The sequence below is a fragment of the Podarcis cretensis genome (assembly GCF_951804945.1).
Source record: "Podarcis cretensis genome assembly, chromosome: 3".
In the NCBI taxonomy this organism is placed as follows: domain Eukaryota; kingdom Metazoa; phylum Chordata; class Lepidosauria; order Squamata; family Lacertidae; genus Podarcis; species Podarcis cretensis.
In genome coordinates, this window is record NC_137172.1 from 22,331,032 (window position 1) to 22,356,958 (window position 25,927).

At 45.0% G+C, this 25,927-nt stretch overlaps 1 protein-coding gene across 1 annotated transcript; it reads right to left on the reverse strand.

Annotated features, from left to right (window-relative positions):
• Positions 1-3: 3 nt before the first annotated feature.
• On the reverse strand, positions 4-24,690 carry SLC3A1 (solute carrier family 3 member 1). Its single transcript, XM_079968664.1, has 10 exons — positions 23,606-24,690; positions 19,238-19,417; positions 18,514-18,668; positions 14,529-14,654; positions 12,565-12,684; positions 11,258-11,382; positions 8,044-8,242; positions 5,873-6,019; positions 3,552-3,668; positions 4-1,768 (listed from the first exon to the last, which is right to left on the reverse strand). The coding sequence occupies exons 1-10, from the start codon at positions 24,030-24,032 to the stop codon at positions 1,328-1,330; spliced, it is 2,037 nt and encodes a 678-aa protein (XP_079824790.1). The 5' UTR covers positions 24,033-24,690; the 3' UTR covers positions 4-1,327.
• Positions 24,691-25,927: the final 1,237 nt, after the last annotated feature.

A 25,927-nucleotide genomic window follows, 5' to 3' on the forward strand; every position in this document is an offset into this window, starting at 1 on the left:
AGGTTGTTCACAATAATTTCTCTCTCTCTTACATCATAGATGTTGGCTTATGTTACAGATGTATGGTGTATTACTATTGCTACAAGTTTGTCGTGGCCTCTGGCTAGAATAAATAAGCACATGAGCTGAACAATATAAAAGAGCAATTGCAAATCATAGAAACCAAAAACAAAACAGTAAAAATAATGACTAAAATATCACAGAGACCAAAAATCAGTAAAGAGGGCAAGCTTACCCCCCTAGGCAAGGTATTCTACAATCTGGGAGTTTCCAGGCTGGTTCAAACAGAATGACGCTATTCTTAAGGACATGTAGACTGTAAGTTCATACACCCTTGTGTGGGACTAAGCCTCAGCGGGACTTAACTTGTAAATAGACTAGGATTGCACTGTTAGTGCTTTAAATGTCAAACCTGGCACCATTAATTGAATCCAGAAACAAATGGAATCAATGCAGTTGGTGAAGGACTAGAGTGATACGTTCTGTTCTCCTGTCTCATGTCAGAAGTTTGGCAAAGTTTCCAGATTGTTTTCAAGGGCCGACCTATGTAGAGCTCGCAACAGAATGGTTAAACCATTACAGATGCATTCCTTTTCATTATGCTAGAAGATAATCCCAAATTCTGCATTTATCTCTGCTGCCATGAAGGTAGGAGATGAAGTTTAGCCTACGCGTGTGGCAGACTCATAGTTGGAAGAGACCTGGGAACTAATTCTAGTCCAGCCGCTGCTCAGTGCATGAAATTATTTCTGATCAGAGATATTGCAAGTAAGTGGAGACAGTGATGCCCCAAAATGACCTGCTACAGTTTTTTTTTGTTTGTTTGTTTTAGTCATTTTTATTGGCTTTTTAAAGTCTTAAGTATAGAACCTAGGATAGAAAAATAAAAAACCGAGAAACACAATACAACTGTCAAGAAAAGGGAGCATGGATGGTACAATCCAATCCAATCCAACATAAAAAGGTCATTTTGAGAGTTCCAAATCTCAAGGGAAGCCTCCAAGTGTCACTGCAAGTGGTGCATATTGATGTATATAATGTAATTTCACCAAATAGCATGAAAAGCATCATGTTTAGCTGTACCCTGTGGCGCTCGAAATTGACAAGTGATCTTTTCAGATATAGCAGCGTTCCAAACATTTTTGTGCCAAAGTGCAAGGTTCCAAATTCTGTAAAGTTTTCTGGCAAACAAGTAACAAGTAATTAAAAACACACACATACATACCCAAAAGCTATCTAAACACAGCATTCAAATTTGGTCCTTCAAAGCTGCTGCCCCTTTTGTAAAGAAATTACAACTCATAGATTTGGAACAAACCATTGCCACTTAGCAATACGCATAGAGTAAATTGAAGGCGCTTGAATAGCATGCCTTTTCTGCAACAAAACACTTCTCTTTGAAAGCTTCCATCTGGTGGATTGGTTCGCTTGTCCAATATTCCAAAATGAGTCCTTCTCCCTTTTCAGTTGCAACTGCTTTGGTATTTACTACTCTGCCACTGTTGACAACATTCGTGCTTAGCTTTACAGTAGCTTCGGAGGGAATACCAGGAACTGAACCCTGCAAATCTGTTACGGTCTGCAGTCCAAAATTTAGGACCACCATAAACACTTGATCTAACCCATCCAGTTCCCTCACATATGCAAAGACATCGCGGTCATTCCAAACGTAACACATCCATCCTCTAAAAATGGGAAGCTCGTTGGCACGAATGGAACTGAGCTCTCGATACAAGCTGAGTGTAGAATTCTGTTGACTCTCTTGCTCCTGTAATGTAATGGTTGCATCCTTTAGTCAATTCTCAGATGCTGAAAGTAAAATCATTTCTCATTCTATCCCTGCCTGTGACCTCGGCTGCTCCTACTCTACCACCCTCAGTCAGCCAAAGGTCTACCGCCCCCTTCAATGACTTTTCTCCTTGCCACCGCTATGCCTCCCTGCCCATGGTGCCATCTCACCTGCTGCCTTCAAATGACACTTGTGCACATTCTTCTCTCTCGGCCTTTGTCAACCTCTCCCTGCTCTGTTGTTTCCCCATTATCTGTTTTAGACTGAAACCTCCTTGACAGCATATGTTACCTCTATAAGACACCATGTGCATTCTGAGCCTATGTGCAGCATTATGCACAAGCCTCAGCTGATTGATCAGAGGGGGGGGCAATTTTAAGTGCTGTGCATAATTTTAACAGTTAAAGTTGCCAGTTATTTTTTAGCCTTTTTATTGTGGTGGCGATGTGGGTTAAACCACAGAGCCTAGGACTTGCCGATCAGAAAGTCGGCAGTTCGAATCCCCGCGACGGGGTGAGCTCCCGTTGCTCGGTCCCTGCTCCTGCCAACCTAGCAGTTCGAAAGCACGTTGAAGTGCAAGTAGATAAATAGGTACCACTCTGGCAGGAAGGTAAACGGCGTTTCCGTGCACTGCTCTGGTTCGCCAGAAGCGGCTTAGTCATGCTGGCCACATGACTCGGAAGCTGTACGCCGGCTCCCTCGGCCAATAAAGTGAGATGAGCGCCGCAACCCCAGAGTCGGTCAAGGCTGGACCTAATGGTCAGGGGTCCCTTTACCTTTATTGTGTTCTCAAATGGGCTCCCGAGTTAAACGTACCACCATTCATTTTTTTCAGGCTATTGAGTGTGTTACTGTAAGATGGAAGGAAGGATAAAATATTTTCTTACAGCAATACGTGGCTGCTTTATTAAATTGTAAGATACTTTACTCTTTCTGATAGGGCAATAAAGCATCTATATTGAGGTATAAGCAATAGGCAAATGTTAGAATGAATCAACTTACAGTGCAATCCTATACATGTTCACCTGGAAGTAAGCCCTAGTTAGTTCAATGGGGCTTACTCCTAGGTAAATAGGTATAGAATTGCTGTAGACAAATGCCATCTTAACCTCAGAAGTAAGTTCCACTGAATTCAGTGATGCTTGCTTCTAGGTAAGTGAAGAAGAGTTTTGGATTTGATATCCCGCCTTTCACTCTCTTTAAGGAATCTCAAAGCGGCTAACAATCTCCTTTCCCTTCCTCCCCCACAACAAACACTCTGTGAGGTGAGTGAGGCTGAGAGACTTCAAAGAAGTGTGAAGGTCACCCAGCAGCTGCATGTGGAGGAGCGGAGACGCGAACCCGGTTCCCCAGATTACGAGACTACCGCTCTTAACCACTACACCACACTGGCTCTCACAAGTGGAAATCTGGATTGCAGCCTTACTTCCAAACAAGTGTGTTTCAGATTGCAGCCTAAAATGATTTAATTGTCTGCCAGTCCTAGGTAAGTGTAATGCATAAGCACACACCAATTTCCCATACAATTTGTTTCAGGCTTAATAGCTACTCCTTCCCGTCAACTCTGAAGGTGGAAAGAGGGTCACTGCTCTGGGAATCATCCTGAGTTTTACTTCTGTGCATGTGAGGGGGCCTCATTCAAACTGGGGCTGGATTGTCACACTTACATTTTTAAGTTTCTTGATAATACTGGCCCTGCTAAAGAAAATAATTTGTAATTCATTTGAACAAGAGAGAAAAGTGCTTCAGTCATCATACTTACCTTCACATTTATATTTAGATAGTCAGGATTTACAGGTATCCAGGTTGAGTTGCCTTCACTAAAGCCAGCATTAGGAGTATCATCCCACTGCATGGGTGATTTTTCTGGAAAGGTTGCCTTGAAAAAACCAAGAAAACATTATTCAAGGCTAGTACGGGGTCACACACAAGTCAATTGTACACAGGGGGGATGCCTGTACTTCAGGTGTGGTCTGACCAAGGCAGAATAGAGTGGTACTATTACTTCCCTTCTCTGAGTTCTTCAAGCCCTTTGTCTCCCTGCTTATTTAACTTATATGCAGAATTCATCATGCGAAAGGCTGGGCTGGATGAATCCCTAGCCGAAATTAAGATTGCCGGAAGAAATATCAACAACCTCAGATATGCAGATGACACAACCTTGATGGCAGAAAGTGAGGAGGAATTAAAGAACCTTTTATTGAGGGTGAAAGAGGAGAGTGCAAAATATGGTCTGAAGCTCAACATCAAAAAAACGAAGATCATGGCTACTGGTCCCATCACCTCCTGGCAAATAGAAGGGGAAGAAATGGAGGCAGTGAGAGATTTTACTTTCTTGGGCTCCATGATCACTGCAGATGGTGACAGCAGCCACGAAATTAAAAGACGCCTGCTTCTTGGGAGAAGGGCAATGACAGGCCTAGACAGCATCTTGAGAAGTAGAGACATCACCTTGCCAACAAAGGTCCGTATAGTTAAAGCTATGGTTTTCCCAGTAGTGATGTATGGAAGTGAGAGCTGGACCATAAAGAAGGCTGATCGCCGAAGAATTGATGCTTTTGAATTATGGTGCTGGAGGAGACTCTTGAGAGTCCCATGGACTGCAAGAAGATCAAACCTCTCCATTCTGAAGGAAATCAGCCCTGAGTGCTCACTGGAAGGACAGATTGTGAAGCTGAGGCTCCAGTACTTTGGCCACCTCATGAGAAGAGAAGACTCCCTGGGGAAGACCCTGATGTTGGGAAAGATGGAGGGCACAAGGAGAAGGGGGCGACAGAGGACGAGATGGTTGGATAGTGTTTTCGAGGTTACCAGCATGAGTCTGACCAAGCTGTGGGGGGCAGTGGAGGACAGGAGTGCCTGGCGTTCTCTGGTCCATGGGGTCACGAAGAGTCGGACACGACTAAACGACTAAACAACAACAATTACTTCCCTTGATCTGGACACTAGACTTCTGTTGATGCAGCCAGGAACAGCGTTAGCTTTTTTCTTTTGCTGCTGCATCACACTCTTGGTTCATGCCTACTAACACTTCTAGATCCTTTTCACATGTACTGCTGGCAAGCCAGGTGTCCCCCAACTTATACTGGTGCAGCTGGTTATTCCTGCCTAAGTACAGAACCTGATATTTGTCCCTCTTTAAATTCTTTTTTTTGGGGGGGGGTAGTTCTCCAATCTGTTAAGGACATCCTGAATCCTGATTCTGTCTTCGGAGGCATTAGCTACCCCTCCCAGTTTGGTGTCATCCAGTGGTGTAGCGTGGGGGGTGCAGGGGGGCCAGCCGCACCGGGCGCAACATTTTTGGGGGGCGCGCTCGTACTCGCAGCTCTCTGCCCCTACCTGGCTCACTCACTCTCTCTCACTGCAGTGCTGGCTGTGCGAATCTGATCCGAGCTGCCGGGTCACCGCCCACTGTGGAGGGGGAGGGTGCCAGGCGTGCGTTGCGGTGCGGTGTGGAGCGGAGAGAGAGCGAGGGAGGGACTATCTGGGGGAGGGACAGTGCAGCGGCCACCCAGCGCAGCGCTGAGCGCGGGAGAGAACCACACCCGACCAGCCCAGGCAGCAGCAAGAAGAAACTGGCAGCGGCGGCAGGTTAGGGGTTAGGGGGCGCAAATTACTTGCCTTGCCCCGGGTGCTGACAACCCACGCTACGCCGCTGGTGTCATCTGCACATTTGATGAGCATCCCCTCAATTCATACATCCAAGTCATTTCTAAAGACTCTGAACAACAACGGGCCCAGGACAGAACCCTGTGGGACCCCAGTTGTCACTTTTTTCAAGGATGATGAGGAACCATTAATGAGCACTCTTGGGCTTGATGTTCTTGGACTCCAACTTGCATCAGCCCCAAACAGCATGGCCAATGGTTAGGGATGATGGCAGTCATAGTTCAACAACATCTGGAAGGCCACCAGTCCTGTTTTAGGAGAAACAAGAACAACAGAGGCATTGGGGAGGGGGGAATTAACAGCACTGGGAAAGTCGAGATGGCTTGATCATCAACGAAGGGTGAAACATCAGCAGCATCCTCAGTAGCATGGTTATTCCACATGGGAGTGGAATTCAAGAATTTTCAAACTCACATTTTCTGATGTGGTATCTTCCATTCCAATTTCTTCACCGTAATAGGTTGTAGGTGTTCCAGGAAGAGTTAAAAGAAGCATGTTGATGACATTTATGTATTCCTTCCCAATCCGAGAGGAAATTCGAGCACTGTTGGGGTTTCCAGCCTAACAGGAAAGTATATTGTTTTATCAGACTCCAAAGGCACCACCTCAATAAAAGCCATGTAGATAAGGGATGGGATATCTTTTTCCACCCACAAGCCCCAGTCCCTGATGGGAAACCTGGGGGCTGCAGGCCATTGCTGGGTGACTTTAAAAGGGGAACAGACAAATTCACAGAGGGCAAGGTTATCAATGGCTACTACCCACAATGACAATATTCCTTTGAATACCAGTTGCTAGGAATCAAAAGTTGAGGAGAATGCTGTCGTACACAAGTTATGCTTGTGGGCTACCCATGGACATCTGACCAGTGTGAGAATAGAACGCTAGACTAGATAGCATATCCTACGAGTGTCCCGGAAAAACCAGGACATCCCATTTTTTTCTCACGAGAGAATGGCAGACAATTCTAGTTTGCACGGTTTCCCCCAGGAAAAAAAGTGCTTTTCAGGGCTGCAATCTCATGCGGCACCCCAAAATGTATGTTTTTGGGCACTGTGCCCCCAATACACTTTTTCAGGGGGGAATTATGGTGCAAGATCATGGTGCCCAGAATGGTGGCCGTTCTCTCACAAGAGAAAATGGGAAGATGATGTCCCAGTTTTCGCCTTCAAGGTGTGTGTGTGGGGGGGTACGTATGAGATAGGCCTTTGGCTTGATCCCACAGGACTCTTCTAGTGTTACTGTGTCTGGAGACAAAAAATGAGTGGAACATTGAATGTGTCTTAGCTTTGTATAGTAGGACACATGGTAGCCAGGCAAGAGGAGCAGGAACAGCAAGGGGAGTGGCCTGGGAAGGGGGTGTGGCCTAGAGAGAATCCTGCGACCTGGAAGTCTGCATTTGACCCAGGTCCTGAGGTTTCCCAACCCTGGTTTGAACCATATCTTGTTATAGCAGTATGAAATTAATGACTGTTTGAACTAGTGAAGTCTGCCTTTCCCATGAGCATTGTCTTTCTTTTTTAATGTCCCGTACTATAGCCCTCCATGGAAATATATTTTATTGTATATATTGACTGAGTGCTTACATGTTTTTTAATCACAGCACTCAATATTCACAATAAAGCTGGTTTAATATTGCTTTCCGCTACAAGAGATTTTGCTCCAGCAGAGCAGAGGGAATAAATTGTTCCAAGGCCCCTAAATACAAAGCAATGGTGAAGTCTAATTATCAAAGCCAAATAAACTGTGTGCGACAAAATATTAAATTTAAACAGCAGGGTACCTAATTTTTTCTCACAAAGGTACAAAATGGAGCACAAACATACAAACGCAGTGTCATCATTTTGATCATTTGAAAAGTTTTCAATATTCTGCTGTACTAGGGGAGATTGTCATGTTGATTTAATTTATTGGACCCCAGTCCAGGGAGCCATGGGACTGACGCCTTATTCCCAGAAGGGTTTTTGAGGGGTTTTTTTTTGCTAAACCTCACACTCTCACCGTTGTATAACCAAAGCCAATCCAAGACACTTTTCATCCTGAGACAAAGGACAAGATGGCAGCCCCACCCTTTGATATACAGAAGCCAACTGGACTGGCAGCTGACAGCAAAGCATTCTTTACCATACTTGAGGGCCACAGGCTAGCTTGGAGGATGCAGAACAAGCAACATGGGAGAAACAGAAAGGCCCTCCAACTTATCGCCACTGCTCCCTGCCCCCTCCACATCACTATCTGTTGGCTCAGACAGCTGCCTCACTCTGCCAAATGGTAGGGCCAGCCCAGTGGACATGGCATACCACCTTTGGCATGCGGCGAAGGGGTTAAAAGCAGCCATCTTTAGGAAGCCTGCAGCTCACTGGGTGTTCTTAACTATTTCTGGGCCTTACTCTGCCTCACAAAATATTTGTGGACATATAAAGGGATAACCACCCTATCAATAATGCTGCGATAAATTTAAAGGCAAGAGAGGATGCAAATATGATTAAATAAATAAAACAAGCAATTATTTGGCCACCTGCAAATGTCATAAAAGGTGGTGTTCCAAGCTGGGAGACGATCATAAACCATCACCAGAAGCTTACCGCCCAGTTCGGCCATTTGCCTTCCGGCATATTCTTCATCCACAAAGACACAATTTCAAAAATGCCATTTCCTGATATTTCTTGCATGTTCATGAGGTAGAAGTTGAAAGGGAAATCTGCTTCTTGAATAAAAGGTGTCCCATAATACATCATGGTTCTCTCAACGTCATCATGGTCATTTGCCTCCGTGCCCATAAATCTTGAAAAGAGGACAACATCTGTTTGGTTTTCTTGCCCGTGGTTTTCAGAAGTGGCATTCATTTGATATAACAAAACAGAAAATAGAAAACCTGCCACAGGACTTGATAATAGAACACGGGGCTTTGATTCTCTTTGAATCCCAATAATGATTTACATTTTACATTGCAAAGTTCTCACAAGGCAATGTAACAATTACTGGACTGAATCCAGACTCAGCATGAACAGAGTTATGCTTGTGGTATGTTCCCACAGGTAGAAGGAGAGGGGGCGTTCCCTTGAAAAGCAGTTTTAGGGAGTTGGTGGACCATCCATAACAGTTTAAAACCGTTTACCTTTTTGTTTTTACCATACCAGTACAGGAGATGTCCCAAGGGACTGCAGGGGGAAAGGGTGATCAGGAAAAAATGCCTTCCCACTGTCCTTCCTCCAGCAGGAACCTTTGCTGGACTGGAGTCCCTCTAGTGCAGTCTTTTTCAACCTGTGGGTCCCCAGATGTTGTTGAACTACAACTCCCATCACCCCTAGCTAGCAAGGCCAGAGCTCAGGGATGGTGGGAGTTGTAGTCCAACAACATCTGGTGACCCACAGGTTGAGAACCGCTGCTCTAGTGGTATAGCTAGATCATTTAAGACTCTGGACTTGTTGGTCTTATGGGACCTGCTCTCCTCAGATAGCAGTGGTTGTTATTTCACTTACTTCTAAACGTGGTAAGCCAACTGCATTTGAGGGGGCGCTGTTGTGGGGCCATAGATGTCTGCCCCAAGTCCTGCCCTGATGGTACCATTGTTGGGATGTAGGGAATCACATCCAGCACTTTCCCCAGGGGGTACTCAAGGGTACGCAGTACCAGCACCTCTTCTTTTTTTGGTTAAAAAGTGTGACACTGTAACAACTTCATGGTGAGTTCCGGCACCCATTTTTTTTTGGGGGGGGGAGCACTGGCATCTATCTCAAAATGGCTCTCAAGGCATCTCCTCTGTCTGTGGTGAAATTCAGTTCTCCCATATCTAAACTGTTCCATGCTGGAAAATGTTCAGCCCCCATCCAGAGTAATTTATTGCGCTAGGGTCCATTGAGAAGAGCAAATAATTGGAAGGGGACTCTGGTCAATAAACGAATGGAACTCTGTAATTTCACTTGGGCCTCTGAAATCTTGGCCAAAAATCTTGGCCTCTCAACAGCTTAAGTACACTGAAAATCAAAAATGTTCTAATTCCACAGGAGTCAGACACTGAGTACAGCTGGTGCCAAAACACAGCATTCCCATTCTAGGGACATCTTTTAGGCCAGGGATGTCCAAAAGGTCGACCACAATCAACAGGTCGACCCCCTGTTGTTAGAAGTCGATCACAGTCGATAGCGAGCTCATTTTTGTCTGTGGGGGGAAATGAGCATTCGGCCCCGCCCCCTCCCTTTCCCCTTTATCTGCACACGATTTCAAGAACAGAAGATGGAGTTTCCACTGGCAGGATGACTTAATGCTTATAGATTGATGTTGCAGCCCCCCCCCAAAAAAAGCCTCTCCCAAAAAAGCTCAGCAACTTTGACCTGTACCCCTAAAAAAGGTTGACAATTTAGATTTTCCTCCCTAAAAAAACCTCAAGAACTCTGACCTGCCCCCCCCCATGGGTAGATCACTTCCAGTTTTTTTATTCTGTGAGTAGATCACAGTCTCTTGGGAGTTGGACGTCCCTGTTTTAGGCTAATGCTATACTTATCATTATCAAATCCAGTGATGAAGGACCAGTTGCAACTGGACACTGAACTGTAATGATAAATCATTAAAACACGTGATTGCCTACTTACTTGAATACACATTGACAGTACCACTGGCTGATCATTCACCTATATCAGGTTTTGGCTAACCTTTGGCCCACCAGATGTTGTCACACTCTCCCTTGGGCCCCATCCTCCTCCCTGTTGACTTCCGCAAAGGCAGCACTGAGACCAGGACCCCATCCGCGCTGCACATTTAAAGTGGTATCATATCTCTTTCAACTGTCATGGCTTGCCCCAAAGAATCCTGGGGGTTGTAGTTTGTTAAGGGCGCAAGGTATTGTTAAAAGGTAAAGGGACCCCTGACCATTAGGTCCAGTCGTGGCCGACTCTGGGGTTGTGGCGCTCATCTCGCTTTATTGGCCGAGGGAGCCGGCGTACAACTTCCGGGTCATGTGGCTAGCAAGGTATTGTTAGAAGGCCCCTATTCCGCTCACAGAGCTAAAGTTCCCCATGGTTTAACAGTCAACCCCTCTTCCCAGGGAACTCTGGGAACTGCAACTCTCCGAGGGGAATACAGGACTCCTAACGACACTCAGCACCCTAAACAGACAACACATCCCAGGATTCTTTGGGGGGAAGCCATGGCTGTTTAAAGTGGTGAGTGCGGATGGGGCCCGAGGAGGAGGAAGCTGGGCAGCCATCGCCACCCGCTGGACTGGATGTAAGAAGGCAGGTAGTTGGGGGCTGGCTGAGAGCAAGCTGGGTTTGGTGGGACAGTGCTCCATTTGCCCTAAAAGACCAGACTTGACTTGCAGGCCATGACATAACTAATAAGGCTTCCCCTGAAAATTGTAGTCATGGGTAGGCAAAATAAGGCCCAGGGGGCAGATCCGGCCCAATCGCCTTCTAAATCCAGCCTGTGGACGGTCTGGGAATCAGTGTGTTTTTACGTGAGTAGAATGTGCGCTTTTATTTAAAATGCATCTCTGGGTTATTTGTGGGGCATAGGAATTCGTTCGTTAATTTTTTTCAAAATATAGTCCAGCCCCCCCACAAGGTCTGAGGGACAGTGGACCAGCCTCCTGCTGAAAAAGGTTGCTGACCCCGATCTTAGTGGATTGCCAGGTCTGTATGAGAGAAGGCATCCTTGCAGATGGTTCCAGTGAGTTCCTGGGATGGGATGGGGACATTCACTCTTACCTGCTAACGTTTTCAGACTGCTTCCTAGGAAAAAGGGACGGCTTTTACCATCACATGAAAAGAATAAGGAATGAAGATGTCGTGGTGTTGTTACCTGTATCTTCCAGGCTCACTGCTGAACTTATCCATGGTGTGCCGAAAACTGCGGACAATATCGTGCATGCCAACCTGAGTGGTGGTGTAGTCATGATACAGTTCAGAATAGGCTGTGATAGTGTCCTTGAAGAGCAATAGGATATTTGTCATTACTCCTCTTCCTAACTTTCTCGGCCCTTCCAGAGAGAGACATCTGAGACAATGGCAGCAATCCAGAATGTTCCTCTCAGAAGGTGTCCTTTATAATACCGCCACACTTCTTCCCCCTCCCTCCCTCAAGTTATAAAAGAACTGCAGTGTGGGTGTTTCTTCTTTTTTTAAAAAAGGTGGTGGGGGGGAAACCTAGAATTTTGAAATGGATAAATCAGTCTATTTCTGGCCTGCGCTGTTTTCACCACCACTCGCTCCTAAATCCATTCTGTTCAGTTTCTGCATTAATTTGCAAATTTGTAATAAATCCTTGTGGAAATGAATCTTTCCTTTTAAATACATATTTAGATTTTGTTTTCTATTTAAAAATACATTTCTAAATGTATTATCTCCCAATACATTTTAACATTTAATATAAGAGCTGCATCAGAACATTCAGGTAGTCCAAAGTCCAATGGATGACCAAGTTCGGATCCACACGTTGGCCCAGGAAGTGCTGACCAGGTCAGTCCCTACTGCAATTCACAATATTTAAAACTACCTTTTAATTTCATACATTCATATCCCACCTTTCTTCTATTGTGGAACCACAGGTGCCATATATATATATGGTTTATAGGAGGTCATGAATGTCTAGTTAGAAATGAGTCCTATAACTTTCCAAAAGTCTTGGAGGCAATTCACAAGAACATCTGAAGCTATATAATACCACTGGTCCATCTCTTCCAGTCCCAGCTGTAGCCTTCCAAGGTCTCTGGCAGACCCCATATGGACATAGGAAGAGCCTTGCTGGATCTGAGCAAAGGTCCATCTAGTTCAGCATTCTAACAGTGGCAAGGAGGTGCCTCTAGGAAGCCATAAGAAGGATGTGAACCCAACAGCTGACCCCCCCTCCCCGTTTGTCCACAACACATGGTGTTCAGAGCATAGCTGTCAACTTTTCCCTTTTCTTGCGAGAAATCCTACTCGGAATAATGGAATTTCCCTTTAAAAAAGGGGAAAGTTGACAGCTATGGCTCAGAGGTACATTGCCTCTGAGAATATAAACTGCCTCTGTGCCTATTCAGCTAGGACAGCTCACTAACAAAATGTAAGGAATCCTTATCGGTCCGAAGTGTGTACCACTGTAAGAGGACAAAGGAGAAAAATTGTTACCGGATTTTGGGATTTATTGACTTGAGGCTCATCTCTCAGATGCGTTGCTTCCAGCAGGAATTTGACCGTACTAATGCTAAACCCATCGACGCCTTTGCCGAGCCAAAATCTGATAACCTCCTAAACGGATAGAAGAGGCAGAATTGTTTTGTGTTGTGTCAGAAATCACAGCAAATACATTTCATGTATTTTGAGTTTCGTAAAAGAAATGTAGATTGGCTTAAAGCTCTGTCAAGAAGAGGTGTGGGGAACCTTTGGCCCTGCAGATGTTACAGAGCTACAGCTCCCTTCATCCCTGGCCTTTAGCCATGCTTCCTGGAACTTGTGGGATATACAACAGGGGCTCCCAAACTGTGGTCTGCAGACCATTCATGGTCCACAAGGTTCACTCAGGTGGTCCATGGAGTGTTTGCAAAAGTACACGGAGGGAGGGGCTGCGTGGAGAGAGTTGCAGTGGAAAGTAAAGACCTTTGTGCTTCTCCTTCATGCTAATTCTTCACAACATATCTCCCGCTCCTGGAGCTGTTTTTCATAGAAGCAGCCTCTTAGCTTTTAAGACATGGCTGCACGCCACATGTACTTTAGCCCTTATTATGGGCACTCAATAGAGGAAGTTTACTACCTTATGATAATCATGTGTGGTTATAGAAGTTGCAGTCTTATGATGAGATTTTCTGCATGGAACAGGGGAGTGGACTGACCTAAAACAGATCTAGATCTGGACAGAAGGACTTTGATCCAGAGAAGTTGAAATCAGGACAGGAAGTTACTCATGACTAACCATGATTCCAATGGGAGCTAAATGCAACTAGCACCCTCTGGATTGTACTCAAGGTCGGTTTGGAAACAACAGGTTTTTAAATAAACAAATAAATAAATTTTTATTTATACCCCGCCCTCCCCAGCCAAGACCGGGCTCAGGGCGGCTAACAACCAATAATAAAAACAAGTTGATTAAAATACAATTTAAAAGATTAAGATACAACATTAAAACATTAGGATGCACTCTCTTCATAGGAGGAGAAAGGAAAAAGGAAAAAGAAAGAGGGGGAGGGAATCAAATTGGCTCCAAGCCAAAGGCTAGGCAGAACAACTGTGTCTTACAGGCCCTGTGGAAAAAATCAGATCCTGCAGGGCCCCGGTCTCATGAGACAGAGCGTTCCACCAGGACGGAGCCAGTGTTGAAAAGGCCCTGGCTCTGGTTGAGGCTAATCTAACTTCCTTAGGGCCTGGGACCTCTAGGGTGTTGCTATATGTGGACCTTAAGGTCCTCCATGGGGCATACCGGGAGAGGCAGTCCCGTAGGTATGAGGGTCCTAGGCGGTGAAGGGCTTTAAAGATCAAAACCAGCACCTTAAATCTGACCCTGTATTCCACTGGGAGCCAGTGCAGCTGGAAAAGCACTGGGTGAATATGCTCCCATGGCAGAGACCCCGTGAGGAGCCTCGCTGCAGCATTCTGCACCCACTGGAGTTTCTGGGACAGCTTCAAGGGCAGCCCGGCGTACAGCGAATTACAGTAGTCAAGCCTGGAGGTGACCATCGCATGGATCACTGTGGCCAGGTTGGAGCGGGAAAGGTAAGGGACCAACTGCTTGATGCGGCCAAGGTGGAAAAATGTCGCCTTGGCTGTTGTTGTAACCTGCGCCTCCATGGAAAGGGAGGCATCAAGGATTACACCCAAACTCTTAACGGAAGGCAATGGCACTAATTGGGATAAAGGACTTGAGAGCACTTCCATAGTATTTCAGTATAATTATTTAACCTAGAGCCCTTCAAAAATTGTTAGAAGAGCTGGCTATTAAAAAATGATAATAAAGCAATGATATCAGCAGGATTTTCAAACATGCTCATTATTCCCCATTATATTATATATTAGCAAAACAGGTAGCGTCAACAAATCATATTGGGTGATCCAAAGACCATGTGCATGCCTTCGTGATCAGAAGACAATTGATTACTTACATGAATTTCTTCTTCAACATCTGGGTTACGGAAATTTAAATCCGGCTGCTCTTTTCCAAACTGGTGGAAGTAACACTGGTTTCTCACTTCGTCGTACTGCCAACTGGAGTTCCCCAACACGCTCACCTGATTACATACGGAACACAATATCTTTTTTTAAAAATCAGACTATTTAGAATCATTGTTGTTATAATTAGTAAAGGTAAAGGGACCCCTGACCATTAGGTCCAGTCGTGGCCGACTCTGGGGTTGCAGCGCTCATCTCGCTTTATTGGCCGAGGGAGTCAGCATTTGTCCACAGACAGCTTCCGGGTCATGTGGCCAGCATGACTAAGCCACTTCTGGCGAACCAGAGCAGCACATGGAAACGCCGTTTACCTTCCCGCCGAAGCGGTACCTATTTATCTACTTGCACTTTGATGTCCTTTCGAACTGCTAGGTTGGCAGGAGCAGGGGACGAGCAATGGGAGCTCACCCCATCGCGGGGATTTGAGCCAACGACCTTCTGATCAGCAAGTCCTAGGCTCTGTGGTTTAACCCACAGCACCACCCGCGTCCCTCGGGTTATAATTAAAGATGCGCATTAAAGTCAGCCGAGGCCCAAATCTCAAATCATGCCTAACTGGAAGAATCTGGGCCTCGTTCAAGGAAAGATAGCCCTGGATAGCTACTGCCATCCAGGGTTGCCGGAGATTCAGCACCCCCGCCTCTCTTGCTCCATTCTACAGTGTTATTGTGGCACCAGCTGCAGCTTGGCACCCAGTGTGACCCTCAGACCGCCTCTGCTCTCCTTCTCCCTTCTTCTTCTGTATGTTAAAAATATGCGCTGGAAGTGTGTCAGTTGCTGTGAGTGCCATTCATGGAAGAAAGGTGGCATACAGGCATTTCAATAAATAATGCATGCAAATAATCAAATTAATAATAATAATAAAATAATAAAATTTTATTTCTATCCCGTCCACCCCAGCTGAAGCCGGGCTCAGAGTGGCCAACAACAATAAAAGCAACACAGTTCACATAAACTCACCATCAATCAATTGAAATGCATTCTAAAATCAATTCAAAATCAAATTAATGGCAACCATTGGGAAATAGTGTTTATTTTGGGAGTGGGGGGGGGGGGAGTCAAGAACTCAGAATGGGGCTGCCATCTTGTCTTATGCGCGACTTTTTCTTTGTCTACAATTAAACAGTCACCCAGAGGGGCAGCATCCAAAATGGGCAGCAGGAAAACACAATGTGCTGGTCTAATTTCATTTATATATAAGCCAATGAAATAAAAAAACCAAATGTACAAAACATTTGGGTCCTAGCTCAGTTGAAGAGCACCTGCTCTTCATGTCAAAGGCTCCAGCTTCAGTCCCTAGCATCTCCTGATGGGGCTGGGGGAGATCCTTGTCTGAAATGCTAGAGACCCGCTGCCATTCAGTGTAGGCCAGGGGAAGCCAATGTAGATGGGGGTTGCAGTCCAGCAATGTCTGGAAGCAGGCATGTTGCCTATGCTCCGACTCAGACAAAGCCACTTCCTAGGTTTGTTGGTTGGTTGAATTTAATTTTTAATTTAATTTTGACAAAGTAATAATCATAAATAAATAAGGGTAAAAATGGCACCTTTCCAATAAAGGTCTGTATAGTTAAAGCTATGGTTTTCCCAGTAGTGATGTATGGAAGTGAGAGCTGGACCATAAAGAAGGCTGATCGCCGAAGAATTGATGCTTTTGAATTATGGTACTGGAGGACTCTTGAGAGTCCCATGGACTGCAAGAAGATCGAACTTATCCATTCTTAAGGAAATCAGCCCTGAGTGCTCACTGGAAGGACAGATCCTGAAGCTAAGGCTCCAATACTTTGGCCACCTCATGAAAAGAGAAGACTCCCTGGAAAAGATCCTGATGCTGGGAAAGATTGAGGGCACAAGGAAAAGGGGACGACAGAGGATGAGATGGTTGGACAGTGTTCGTGAAGCTACCAGCATGAGTTTGACCAAACTGTGGGTGGCAGTGGAAAACAGGAGTGCCTGGCGTGCTCTGGTCCATGGAGTCACGAAGAGTCGGACACGACTAAACGACTAAACAACAACAAAAATGTGCACCCCACCACTGAGACCATTCCATTGTAACTATCCAACCTCCCAAAATTTCAACACTTCTTGCGATGGTTTGACCCCTTTCCATTTTAACAGTACGAATTCTACAAACACCCTCCATATCTCCTCGAAATAATTTCTCCTGCATATTCCCCATCTTACCTTAATGGCACATGTTAATTTATCATTAATAGCTATATCCCACACCTCTTTATACCATTCTTCCATTTTATATTCTGCTTGCCTCTTCCACTTCCTAGCTTTAATAATGTGCGCAGCTGTCAATAAATTTGTGAGCAAGTCCTTCATCGCCTGCGAACCTTCCACCCCATCGTAAATTGATAATAATGCTACCTCTGGACCTTTGGTCAGCTTTAAACCGGAGATTTCTGTTATCTCCTTAAACACCCTTCCCCGCCCCTCAAATGTAAGTATTTACACCTCCTGGCATCCCCTCCAACATAACACCAAATATTCCTTGTTAACTTCCTATGTTTGTAAAGCTCATTTTACAAAGTGCAAACACACTACAGGGCAAAATGTTTAAAATAAAATTACTTCTCAATACAGATTTGTTTGCCAAAATCACAATTTGTGCTCTGGCCTGAAACACGTTGAAGGGCATGTTACGGCAAAACAGGGCAGTGTTTTCTGAAACTGTCCTCTGCAGCCGTTTCCCAAACTGCTCCAGCCTCAGATTAAAATGTGGGAAATGAGAGCAGAGTTTTCATCCTAGTGAAACCAGTGTCTGACATCTTTGCATTACAGAAACAGAAAAGAGTGATCTAACAATGAGCCGGTTTGTTTGATTCTGATGTCATGTTTGGCAGGGGGAAGAGACAGCTGTGATGAGGAGGCTCCTAGGCTGGCGTGCCCACTGGAACAAGGGCTATGTCACAACGAACTAGCCATGCGAAATGTGTCGCTTCCTGCCAACAGGTTTCTACAGAGAGCGGCCGAAAGTAAGCCAGAAAAGCAGACTCGAAAAAGAATTAAGATCAAACGAAGCAGAAAACAAGCAACAGCAGCTAATGCTTCAGCAACCAAATCACTTACGTGACACATGTGTGCTTGGGAGGGCAAAATATCTCATAAGAAGCTGAATTTCACATCTCTTGATTGTTTGGAAATGCTTGCTGTTTAATAACATCACAACGCTTACAATGCTATTACTGATTAACAGGTTGATCCTAAATCTGTTTAGTCAGAATTCACTCCCTTTGACTTATTCCCGAGTAAGTGCGCACAGGACTAAACTCTTAATTGATAGAGCAGTCTATTGGAGTCAGTGGACTTTTGTTCCCAGCCAACATTTTCGGGAACAAAGTATTCTGTAACCATGTGATTTCACAATTCAAGTTGTGTGTGTGTTTGTTCTCATTTTGAGCTGAAGTTGCTATTACAGTAACACTGCTTAGCAAATTATATATATTATGTATATATATATTATACATATGTTAATAGCAGTCCTAATGAAATCAGGCTACATAAGAGGAGATGACCTGCTACAGCCAGACATACCGTAAATGTGAATGGCATTTACTGGGAAAGCTGAGCTGCTGTGATCAAAGCAGAGGTTGTTTGCAAGAGCAAGGAGGCTGTCTATCATTGAGGGAAAAAGGGAGACCAATACTATTTCATAAGAGGAGCCTGCTAGATCAGGCAAGGGCCCATCCAATCTAGCATCCTCTTGCGGTTTCCAACAACTAGTATTCAGAAGCATATCGCCTCTCATCGTTATACCTTGTAACGGGTGGAAAACCTCAGGCTCAGGAACCAAATACAGCTCACCAGGCCTCTCTGTTTGGTCACTGTTTGAACCACGTGGTGTGAGGCTTATGCCTACATTGCTGCATGTTTTGTTTGTTTATTTTTGTGCTACCGGAGTTCTGTACTCACCCAATTATTCGGTGGTTTGGTGGTCCCATTGGTATATGTGCAGTTATGCCAGATGTAATAATCCGCGTATTTTTCAGTCCGATTGCGACTAAGCTGAAACCAGCTGTGCTTGTCACTTGTGTGGTTAGGTATTAGATCCATTATCACTTTCAAACCTTGCGCAAGAGGATGCAAACAACAGCCTGTCAAACTGCACACACCTGCACTGTTCCTAGAAGAGAACTAAGTCTTTGGCTTTGATTGAACAGGTGCACAATAGCAGATGGGGGATAATCTTGCTTGTTTACTGTAAAGGCTTATTGCAAAGATTACTGAGCTGAACCATGTGAAGCACTGGGACCAAGTTGGGGGAAATTGTTACCAAAAATTGCTAAAAGGGCTTGTGAAGATCCAGTTCCAAAGATCAATGGAGTTAATTAGCATCTAATAAAAACTACTAAGCATTTCACAAAACCAAGTAAAACATAGCTTGGATCCAATAAACTGCAGAATGGATCTTCCTTGCTCCCTGCTGGATGAGCAGCAGCAGAGATCATTCCAGATGCAACTTAATGGCTAATTCTGTTATCAATAAGTTAGCTAACTAAGTGGGATGTATCATCATCATTCATTCATTCATTCCATTTCATTTCTATACGGTTTTATAATTTTAAGGAAAAAAATATCAAAGTACATATAAACAGCAAATGAAACAATCCAGAATAAAACATAGAGCAAAGCCCACCTTTATCGTGTATCGCTGCAACCAGGTTTTCAAAATCCTTCATGGTTCCAAACATCGGGTCTATGTCTCGAAAGTCTTCTATGCCATATCCAAAATCTTGTAAGGCAGACTTGTAAACAGATGTGATCCAGATTGTTTTTACATTTAGATACTGGATGTGATCCAGCTTTTCTTGGATACCTAGGTAGGGAAAATAAAAGGGAAGGAACAAACTGCCGTAACAACCAGTGGGGTTAGCTGGTTCAAATTCTTGATGGTTTGCAAAGTTCACTCCTTCTGCATCTTACAGGATAGTTATGAGACCCAAATGAGTTGTGGGGGGAGGTGGACACTTACACTGCCTCAAGCTCCTTGAATAAAAGGTGGGTTAATAACTAACAACAACAACAACTAATGCTGCACTGCAGAACATTGCTCCTGCCTTGTGTTTGAACCAGCCAACCTGTTAGGACCTCTTCCAGGATATTCCATTCCATCCATCTGATTTTGGCCAGTTCCCCCACTCCTTTAGCAAGCAGCTCCCTATGTTCAGTACCATCCCATTCTCCCAGACCTCTGAAGCAGCTTTTGGAGACCACAGAGAGCAGTGATGGAAAGGAGGAGGCAGGAAAGTCTGCTTAAGTAAACTTCCTTCCATTGTTGGTTCACATGATCCAGAATCCAATATCAATAACATAGGGTAAGGTTTGGAACTGCTGTTGTTCCTAACTTGTTCAAGTGTTATAACGCATGAGTGATACTTCTAGGAAGCCTCTCCTTAGTCTTGGAATGGGCCATCTTAGGTTATGGTCTGAAGGCAAGTGAGGTCACCACCTTGTTGAAGCTAAGCAGGTCTGGCTCTGGATAGTGTCTGGATGGGTGACCACCAGGTAACCCCTTGTAGACCATTGGGGTTCCATGGTGGAAGGAAGGCAGGATGTTGCAAGCAAATAAATAAAATCCAGTGTTTGGATTGCCAGTCCCAGAGACAGAAGGAGCAAGATGGATTAGCATCACCAGTAGCCGTGGGACTTGGCAGCAGGCTTTTTGGGGAAGGATGAGGGGATGTGGAATGTCCTCCCATTCAGAATTAACTAAACGCTGACCAAGGGGGTCCAAGTCTCAATGGCAGAATAATTAATTCCCAAGAAGCTATGGTGTTGTCTGAGAATAGCTACAGTATCCTCTTTTTTCTTTCATTAGGAATGTAAGGTATTTAAAAACAGCAACCCCCCAAACCACCCTTCTAGATCTTTTAATTTCATGAAACATTAACTGGAAAGATTTCTATGGCACAAGACTACAGTGGTACCTCTAGTTACAAACTTAACTTGTGCCGGAGGTCCGTTCTTAACCTGAAACTGTTCTTAACTTGAGGTACCACTTTAGCTAATGGGGCCTCTTGCTGCCGCTGCACCACCAGCACATGATTTCCGTTCTTATCCTGGGGCAAAGTTCTCAACTTGAGGTAACTCTTCCAGGTTAGCGGAGTTTGTAACCTGAAGCGTTTGTAACCTGAGGCGTTTGTAACTTGAGGTACCACTGTATAAGAATAATTTCAGGGCCAAAGTCCAGCTTCCTATTTTCCGTTAGGTAAACTGCCTTTTGACTTTGCCTTCACTATGACTGTTATTCTTCTTCCAGTTCCCAAACCTCTCTTTATCTTCGCCTTAATCAGGGCTGCTACACATTCTTCAGATAAAAGCAGTTGCCTAGTAGCTTTGGGGTCATCTGACATTGCATTCCAGAAAAGGACAAGCAGTGAGCTGTAGCTCTTACCTTGTATTTCTTACTGAATATTTTTGAGTGTTTATTCAAAATATGCATCTCCCACTTTTGCAAAATGCAGCCGACAGCAGCAAGGCCAATGCTGCTAGCCAGAAACAGAACGTCCCGTAATGATGTATTTCTCTTTCAAATAAAGCAGCTTTGATTTAACACCAAAATGAACAGAAAGGAGGTGCCAAGAAAAAGCACGGCCCTCATTAGCTACTTGGGGTTCATACACACCACATATTCAAAGCACATTTAAAGCACCTTCCCCACACAAATAATCCTGGGAACTGTATTTTACCTATGGCAGAACTACAATTCCCAACACCCTTAACTACGGTTCCCAGGATTCTTGGGAGTGGGGAGATGTGCTTTAATGTACAGTATGAACACCACACAGCCCTTGCCTCTGAAAGTGGAGGACCCTGGAAGTCTACTTGCAATTCATGCCCTCAGTAAAAAGGCAGGGCTATACAGGGCTGGAGGAGACTCTTGAGAGTCCCATGAACTGCAAGAAGTTCAAACCTCTCCATTCTTAAGGAAATCAGCCCTGAGTGCTCACTGGAAGGACAGATCCTGAAGCTGAAGCTCCAATGCTTTGGCCACCTCATGAGAAGAGAAGACTCCCTGGAAAAGACCCTGATGTTGGGAAAGATTGAGGGCACAAGGGGGAGAAGGGGACGACAGAGGACGAGATGGTTGGACAGTGTTCTCAAAGCTACTAACATGAGTTTGACCAAACTGCGGGAGGCAGTGGAAGACAGGAGTGCCTGGTGTGCTCTGGTCCATGGGGTCACAAAGAGTTGGACATGAGTAAACAACAACAACATACAGAGGAAGCCTTGAGGCAGCCCTTCGTACCTTGGTCATTGGGGTTTGGAGAGTTAACATTATGTACCTTGGGGGGAAATGAATAAGCATTACCAGCCCACAAACATTGTTACTAGCTAGGCTTTCCCCAGGAGGCTTATCTAGCCATAGCTCAGTGGCAGAAAACATTGCTCTTTGAGCAAAAGGTCCCAGTTTCAATCCCAGATATCTTCCCAATTGGAGGACTTGCACTGCAGAGCCACTGCCTGTCTGATATGGAGCTAGATGGACTAACTGACCAGTTAGTCTATCTAGCACTGATGGTCTCTAGCAGCATTGTGAGGAGAGAGGCGAGAGAGAAAAAGTTGCCTTCAAAATTACAAACGCTTTCATCCCTTATTCCATAAATATTATTTTTACACATGTGCATCTATGCTTTTTAAATTTACCTGTCCTCCCTTTACTCAATGGCATTTCCCAGCCAGCACTGGCTATGTGAAGAACCTCAAGGGCTTGCAGGGGGGTTGGGGTTGGGTATGTGTTTGTGTGGATGAATAAATCCTGCAACATGAATGCAAGAAAATCCACATGCACGTCAGTGAAGGATGCTCACTGCAGTGGACCAAACCCATTTCTGTTAGGCTTCCCCAATTTAGAGGACAAATCTATTTTGCACACTCAGCTTTTCCTCTCCTCCTGACCTGGCACCCCGGAAGTAGCAGGGGTGCTTTTTACTAATATGATCTGTCTGTGTGTCTTGCCTACTTGCCTTCCCAGCAGAAACCGTGCTAGCACACCTAGCGCTCTGCTCACAAGGTGCGTGTTCATTTTGCTGCAGCATTGTCCGAGTGGGCAGCAGAAAAGCAGCAGTGAGATGTTGGAAGGCAGAGCTGACCCTGCAAAAAAACCAATCACCAAGCTAGACTGCCGCCTTCAGGTGTGGTGGGGGATGCAGCCCCACTGCCAACAGTCACATCTCTTGCCACTTTACAATTAAAGCACTCACAACCATTTCAACAGCCATGGCTTCCCTCAAAGAATACTGGGAACTGTGGCTTTTTGAGGGTGCTGGGAATGGTAGCACTGCCAGGAATCACATAACAACTCTCAGCACCCTTAACTTCAGTTCTCAGGGTACTTTGCAAGAAACCACGACTGTTAAAGTGGCGTAAGAATGCTTTTAAAAGGTCCGGTGTGAAAATGACTTAATGTTGAAGTTATGATTTAACATTCCACCTGATTTCCTTTCCTGCAGGGTCCCTTATTTTATAACTTCCTTGTCTCATAGATTGGGACATATGTCCACAATTTTAGGCAATAAAGCTTCAAGATACATTATATTTTTTAAAAAAATATTCTGGGTCAGGAAAACTCATTCTCCATTACTTTGACTAGAACAGAAAAGGCTAAGATATAGAACACTGTAAACAACTAAAAACTTTGGCAGGATTTGAGTAACGCCTGTAATGTACTAAAAACTAAGGTGAAATGGATTACTGAAAGAAAAACAGAGAAATTATGTGATGCAGTAGGAAATGTTTGATAATGGGGGGGAGTCTAAGAATTCAGAGGGATGATTATGATTAATGTTTTAATTCAAATGTAGAATGTAAAACTGAATAAAAAAGATTTGTAAAAAAAAAAGGAAGGAAGGAAAAGGCTAAGATATATTCTTACAGCCTGTGAGACCACCATCTTGCTGACTCAGCTGTGAGTCCAGGTAGTGACTGTCTGGGAACCATGATGGAAGAAAGGCAGGATAGAAACACAAGGAAACAGAAGATAAAATAAGTCCGACACACCTACCTTTGAGATCACCATTCCCATCGCTGTCGGTGTCCTTAAACGACCGAGGGTAAATTTGGTAGATGGGGCTGGCTTGCCACCAGCCAAGGCATTTGGGGGACAGGGCAATAATGGCAATCGTAGCTGCCACAAGCACCAGCGAGGATGCAATGATCAACCAGAAGAGTATTTCTCTGGTAATTTTATAGCGTGCTTGAGATGAGAACTGGAGGAGCACTTCTTTGGGCATCCCCGCGTAAGGCCTCACTGGTAACTTTTCCGCCGTTTCAGACTCTATGAAAAGAGTACATGTTTTTGGCAACCCATCTTGGCTTGTTGCATCAGCCTCTTTTTCCTCCATCTCCTCGCTTTGAACAAACCCGTTGTTCTCGATGCCTTCATTTTGGCCCAGCTCGAGAGAGACGGCCCGGTCTTCTTTGCCAACCATTTCTCCTCAGTCCGTTCTCACCCCTCTCAGAAGACTCGGTGCAGTTGGAAGAAGGTGGGGCAGGTGGCGGTGGGTGGGAGAGAGGAAAAACCTTTGGTCGGTGAACGAGGAAGCGTCATTAATCCCTGGTTTAAAAATAAACCTGAGAGACCAGTCCAAAGTCTGACCCAGATTAAGAGCATTAAGGGCTTCCACTCCTCTGCACAAAAGACTTTTCTTCGCAGAGGGGCAAAATGTTGCAAGAGAACAAAGCTCCAGCTCATGCCAACCAGACTTCAAAAGAAAATAGCCTAGCGTTTCAGGAATGGAGGTACTTGAAGGCGGCCACTTCTGGGCAAGGCTTGTGTGCATTTAACACTTGCATGCCAGGCAGCCGTTCAACAACAAGGAAGGCCTCTGCCCATTGAGTCACCATGCTGGAAAATGCTGCATCTGTTGAATACCTGCTGTTGGCATTCCCTGGGTGGGAGGAGAAATTCATTGCCCAGAACTCAGGAATGTGGGCAAACCATAATTTTTCTCTCTCGTTTACTCAAATCTAACCACTCTCGCCAGAGTGGTGCATGCTCTGGTTATCTCCCGCTTGGACTACTGCAGTGCGCTCTGTGTGGGGCTACCTTTGAAGGTGACCCAGAAACTACAACTAATGTGGCAGCCAGACTGGTGACTGGGAGCAGCTGCCAGGACCATGTAATACCGGTCCTGAAAGAACTGAATTGGCTCCCAGTACGTTTCTGAGCACAATTCAGAGGTTTGGTGCTGACCTTTAAAGCCCTAAACAGCCTTGACCCAGTATACCTGAAGGAGCGTCTCCACCCCTATCTATCAGCCCAGACACTGAGGTCCAGCTCCGAGGGCCTTCTGGCAGATCCCTCACTGAGAGAAGTGAGGTTACAGGGAGCCAGGCAGAGGGCCTTCATGGTAGTGGCCTTGTGGAACACACTCCTAGCAGATGTCAAGGAAATAAAGAACTATCTGACTTTTAGAAGACATCTGAAAGCAGCCCTGTTTAGGAAAGTTTTTAATGTTTGATGTTACATCACATTTTTAATATTCTGTTGGGAGCCACCCAGAGTGGCTGGGGAAACCCAGCCAGATGGGTGGAGTATAAATGAATAATACTACTACTACTACTACTACTACTAATAATAATAATAATCTTCCTTCCATTGCTTTCTACATCGTATTTATTCTTGTCAGGGTCATAGCTACATTCCAGTTCCCTAAGTCTGTAACTTTAAAAAATTAAGTTTTTAGCCCTTTTTTATTTGTGGAGTTACAAGGAAAGTTATGCAGGCAGTATTTGGCTCAAATCAAGCAGGAGCGGAGAGTGCTCTTGTGCTTTTGAGTTTTCCACAGGCATTGGGTTGTCAACTCTGTGAACAGGGTGCTGGACCAGTTCGGACACAAGCTGATCAAGGGAAGTAATAGTGCCACTGTATTCTGCTCTGGTCAGACCTCACCTGGAGTACTGTGTCCAGTTCTGGGCACCACAGTTCAAGAAGGACACTGACAAACTGGAACGTGTCCAGAGGAGGGCAACCAAAATGGTCAAAGGCCTGGAAACGATGCCTTATGAGGAACGGCTAAGGGAGCTGGGCATGTTTAGCCTGGAGAAGAGGAGGTTAAGGGGTGATATGATAGCCATGTTCAAATATATAAAAGGATGTCACATAGAGGAGGGAGAAAGGTTGTTTTCTGCTGCTCCAGAGAAGCGGACAGGGAGCAATGGCTCCAAACTACAAGAAAGAAGATTCCACCTAAACATTAGGAAGACAGTAAGAGCTGTTCGACAGTGGAATTTGCTGCCCAAGGAGTGTGGTGGAGTCTCCTTCTTTGGAGGTCTTTAATCAGAGGCTTGACAACCATATGTCAGGAGTGCTCTGATGGTGTTT

Bases quoted from the DNA above. Each gene is read 5' to 3' on its own strand.
- SLC3A1 (XM_079968664.1), bottom strand. From the start codon at position 24,032: ATGGTTGGCAAAGAAGACCGGGCCGTCTCTCTCGAGCTGGGCCAAAAT. The intron at 12,685-14,528 runs GTAAGTAATCAA...CTATCCGTTTAG, and splicing joins ATGTTGAAGAAGAAATTCAT to GAGGTTATCAGATTTTGGCT. The intron at 8,243-11,257 runs GTAACAACACCA...CCTCTTTTCAAG, and splicing joins AGTGAGCCTGGAAGATACAG to ATTTATGGGCACGGAGGCAA.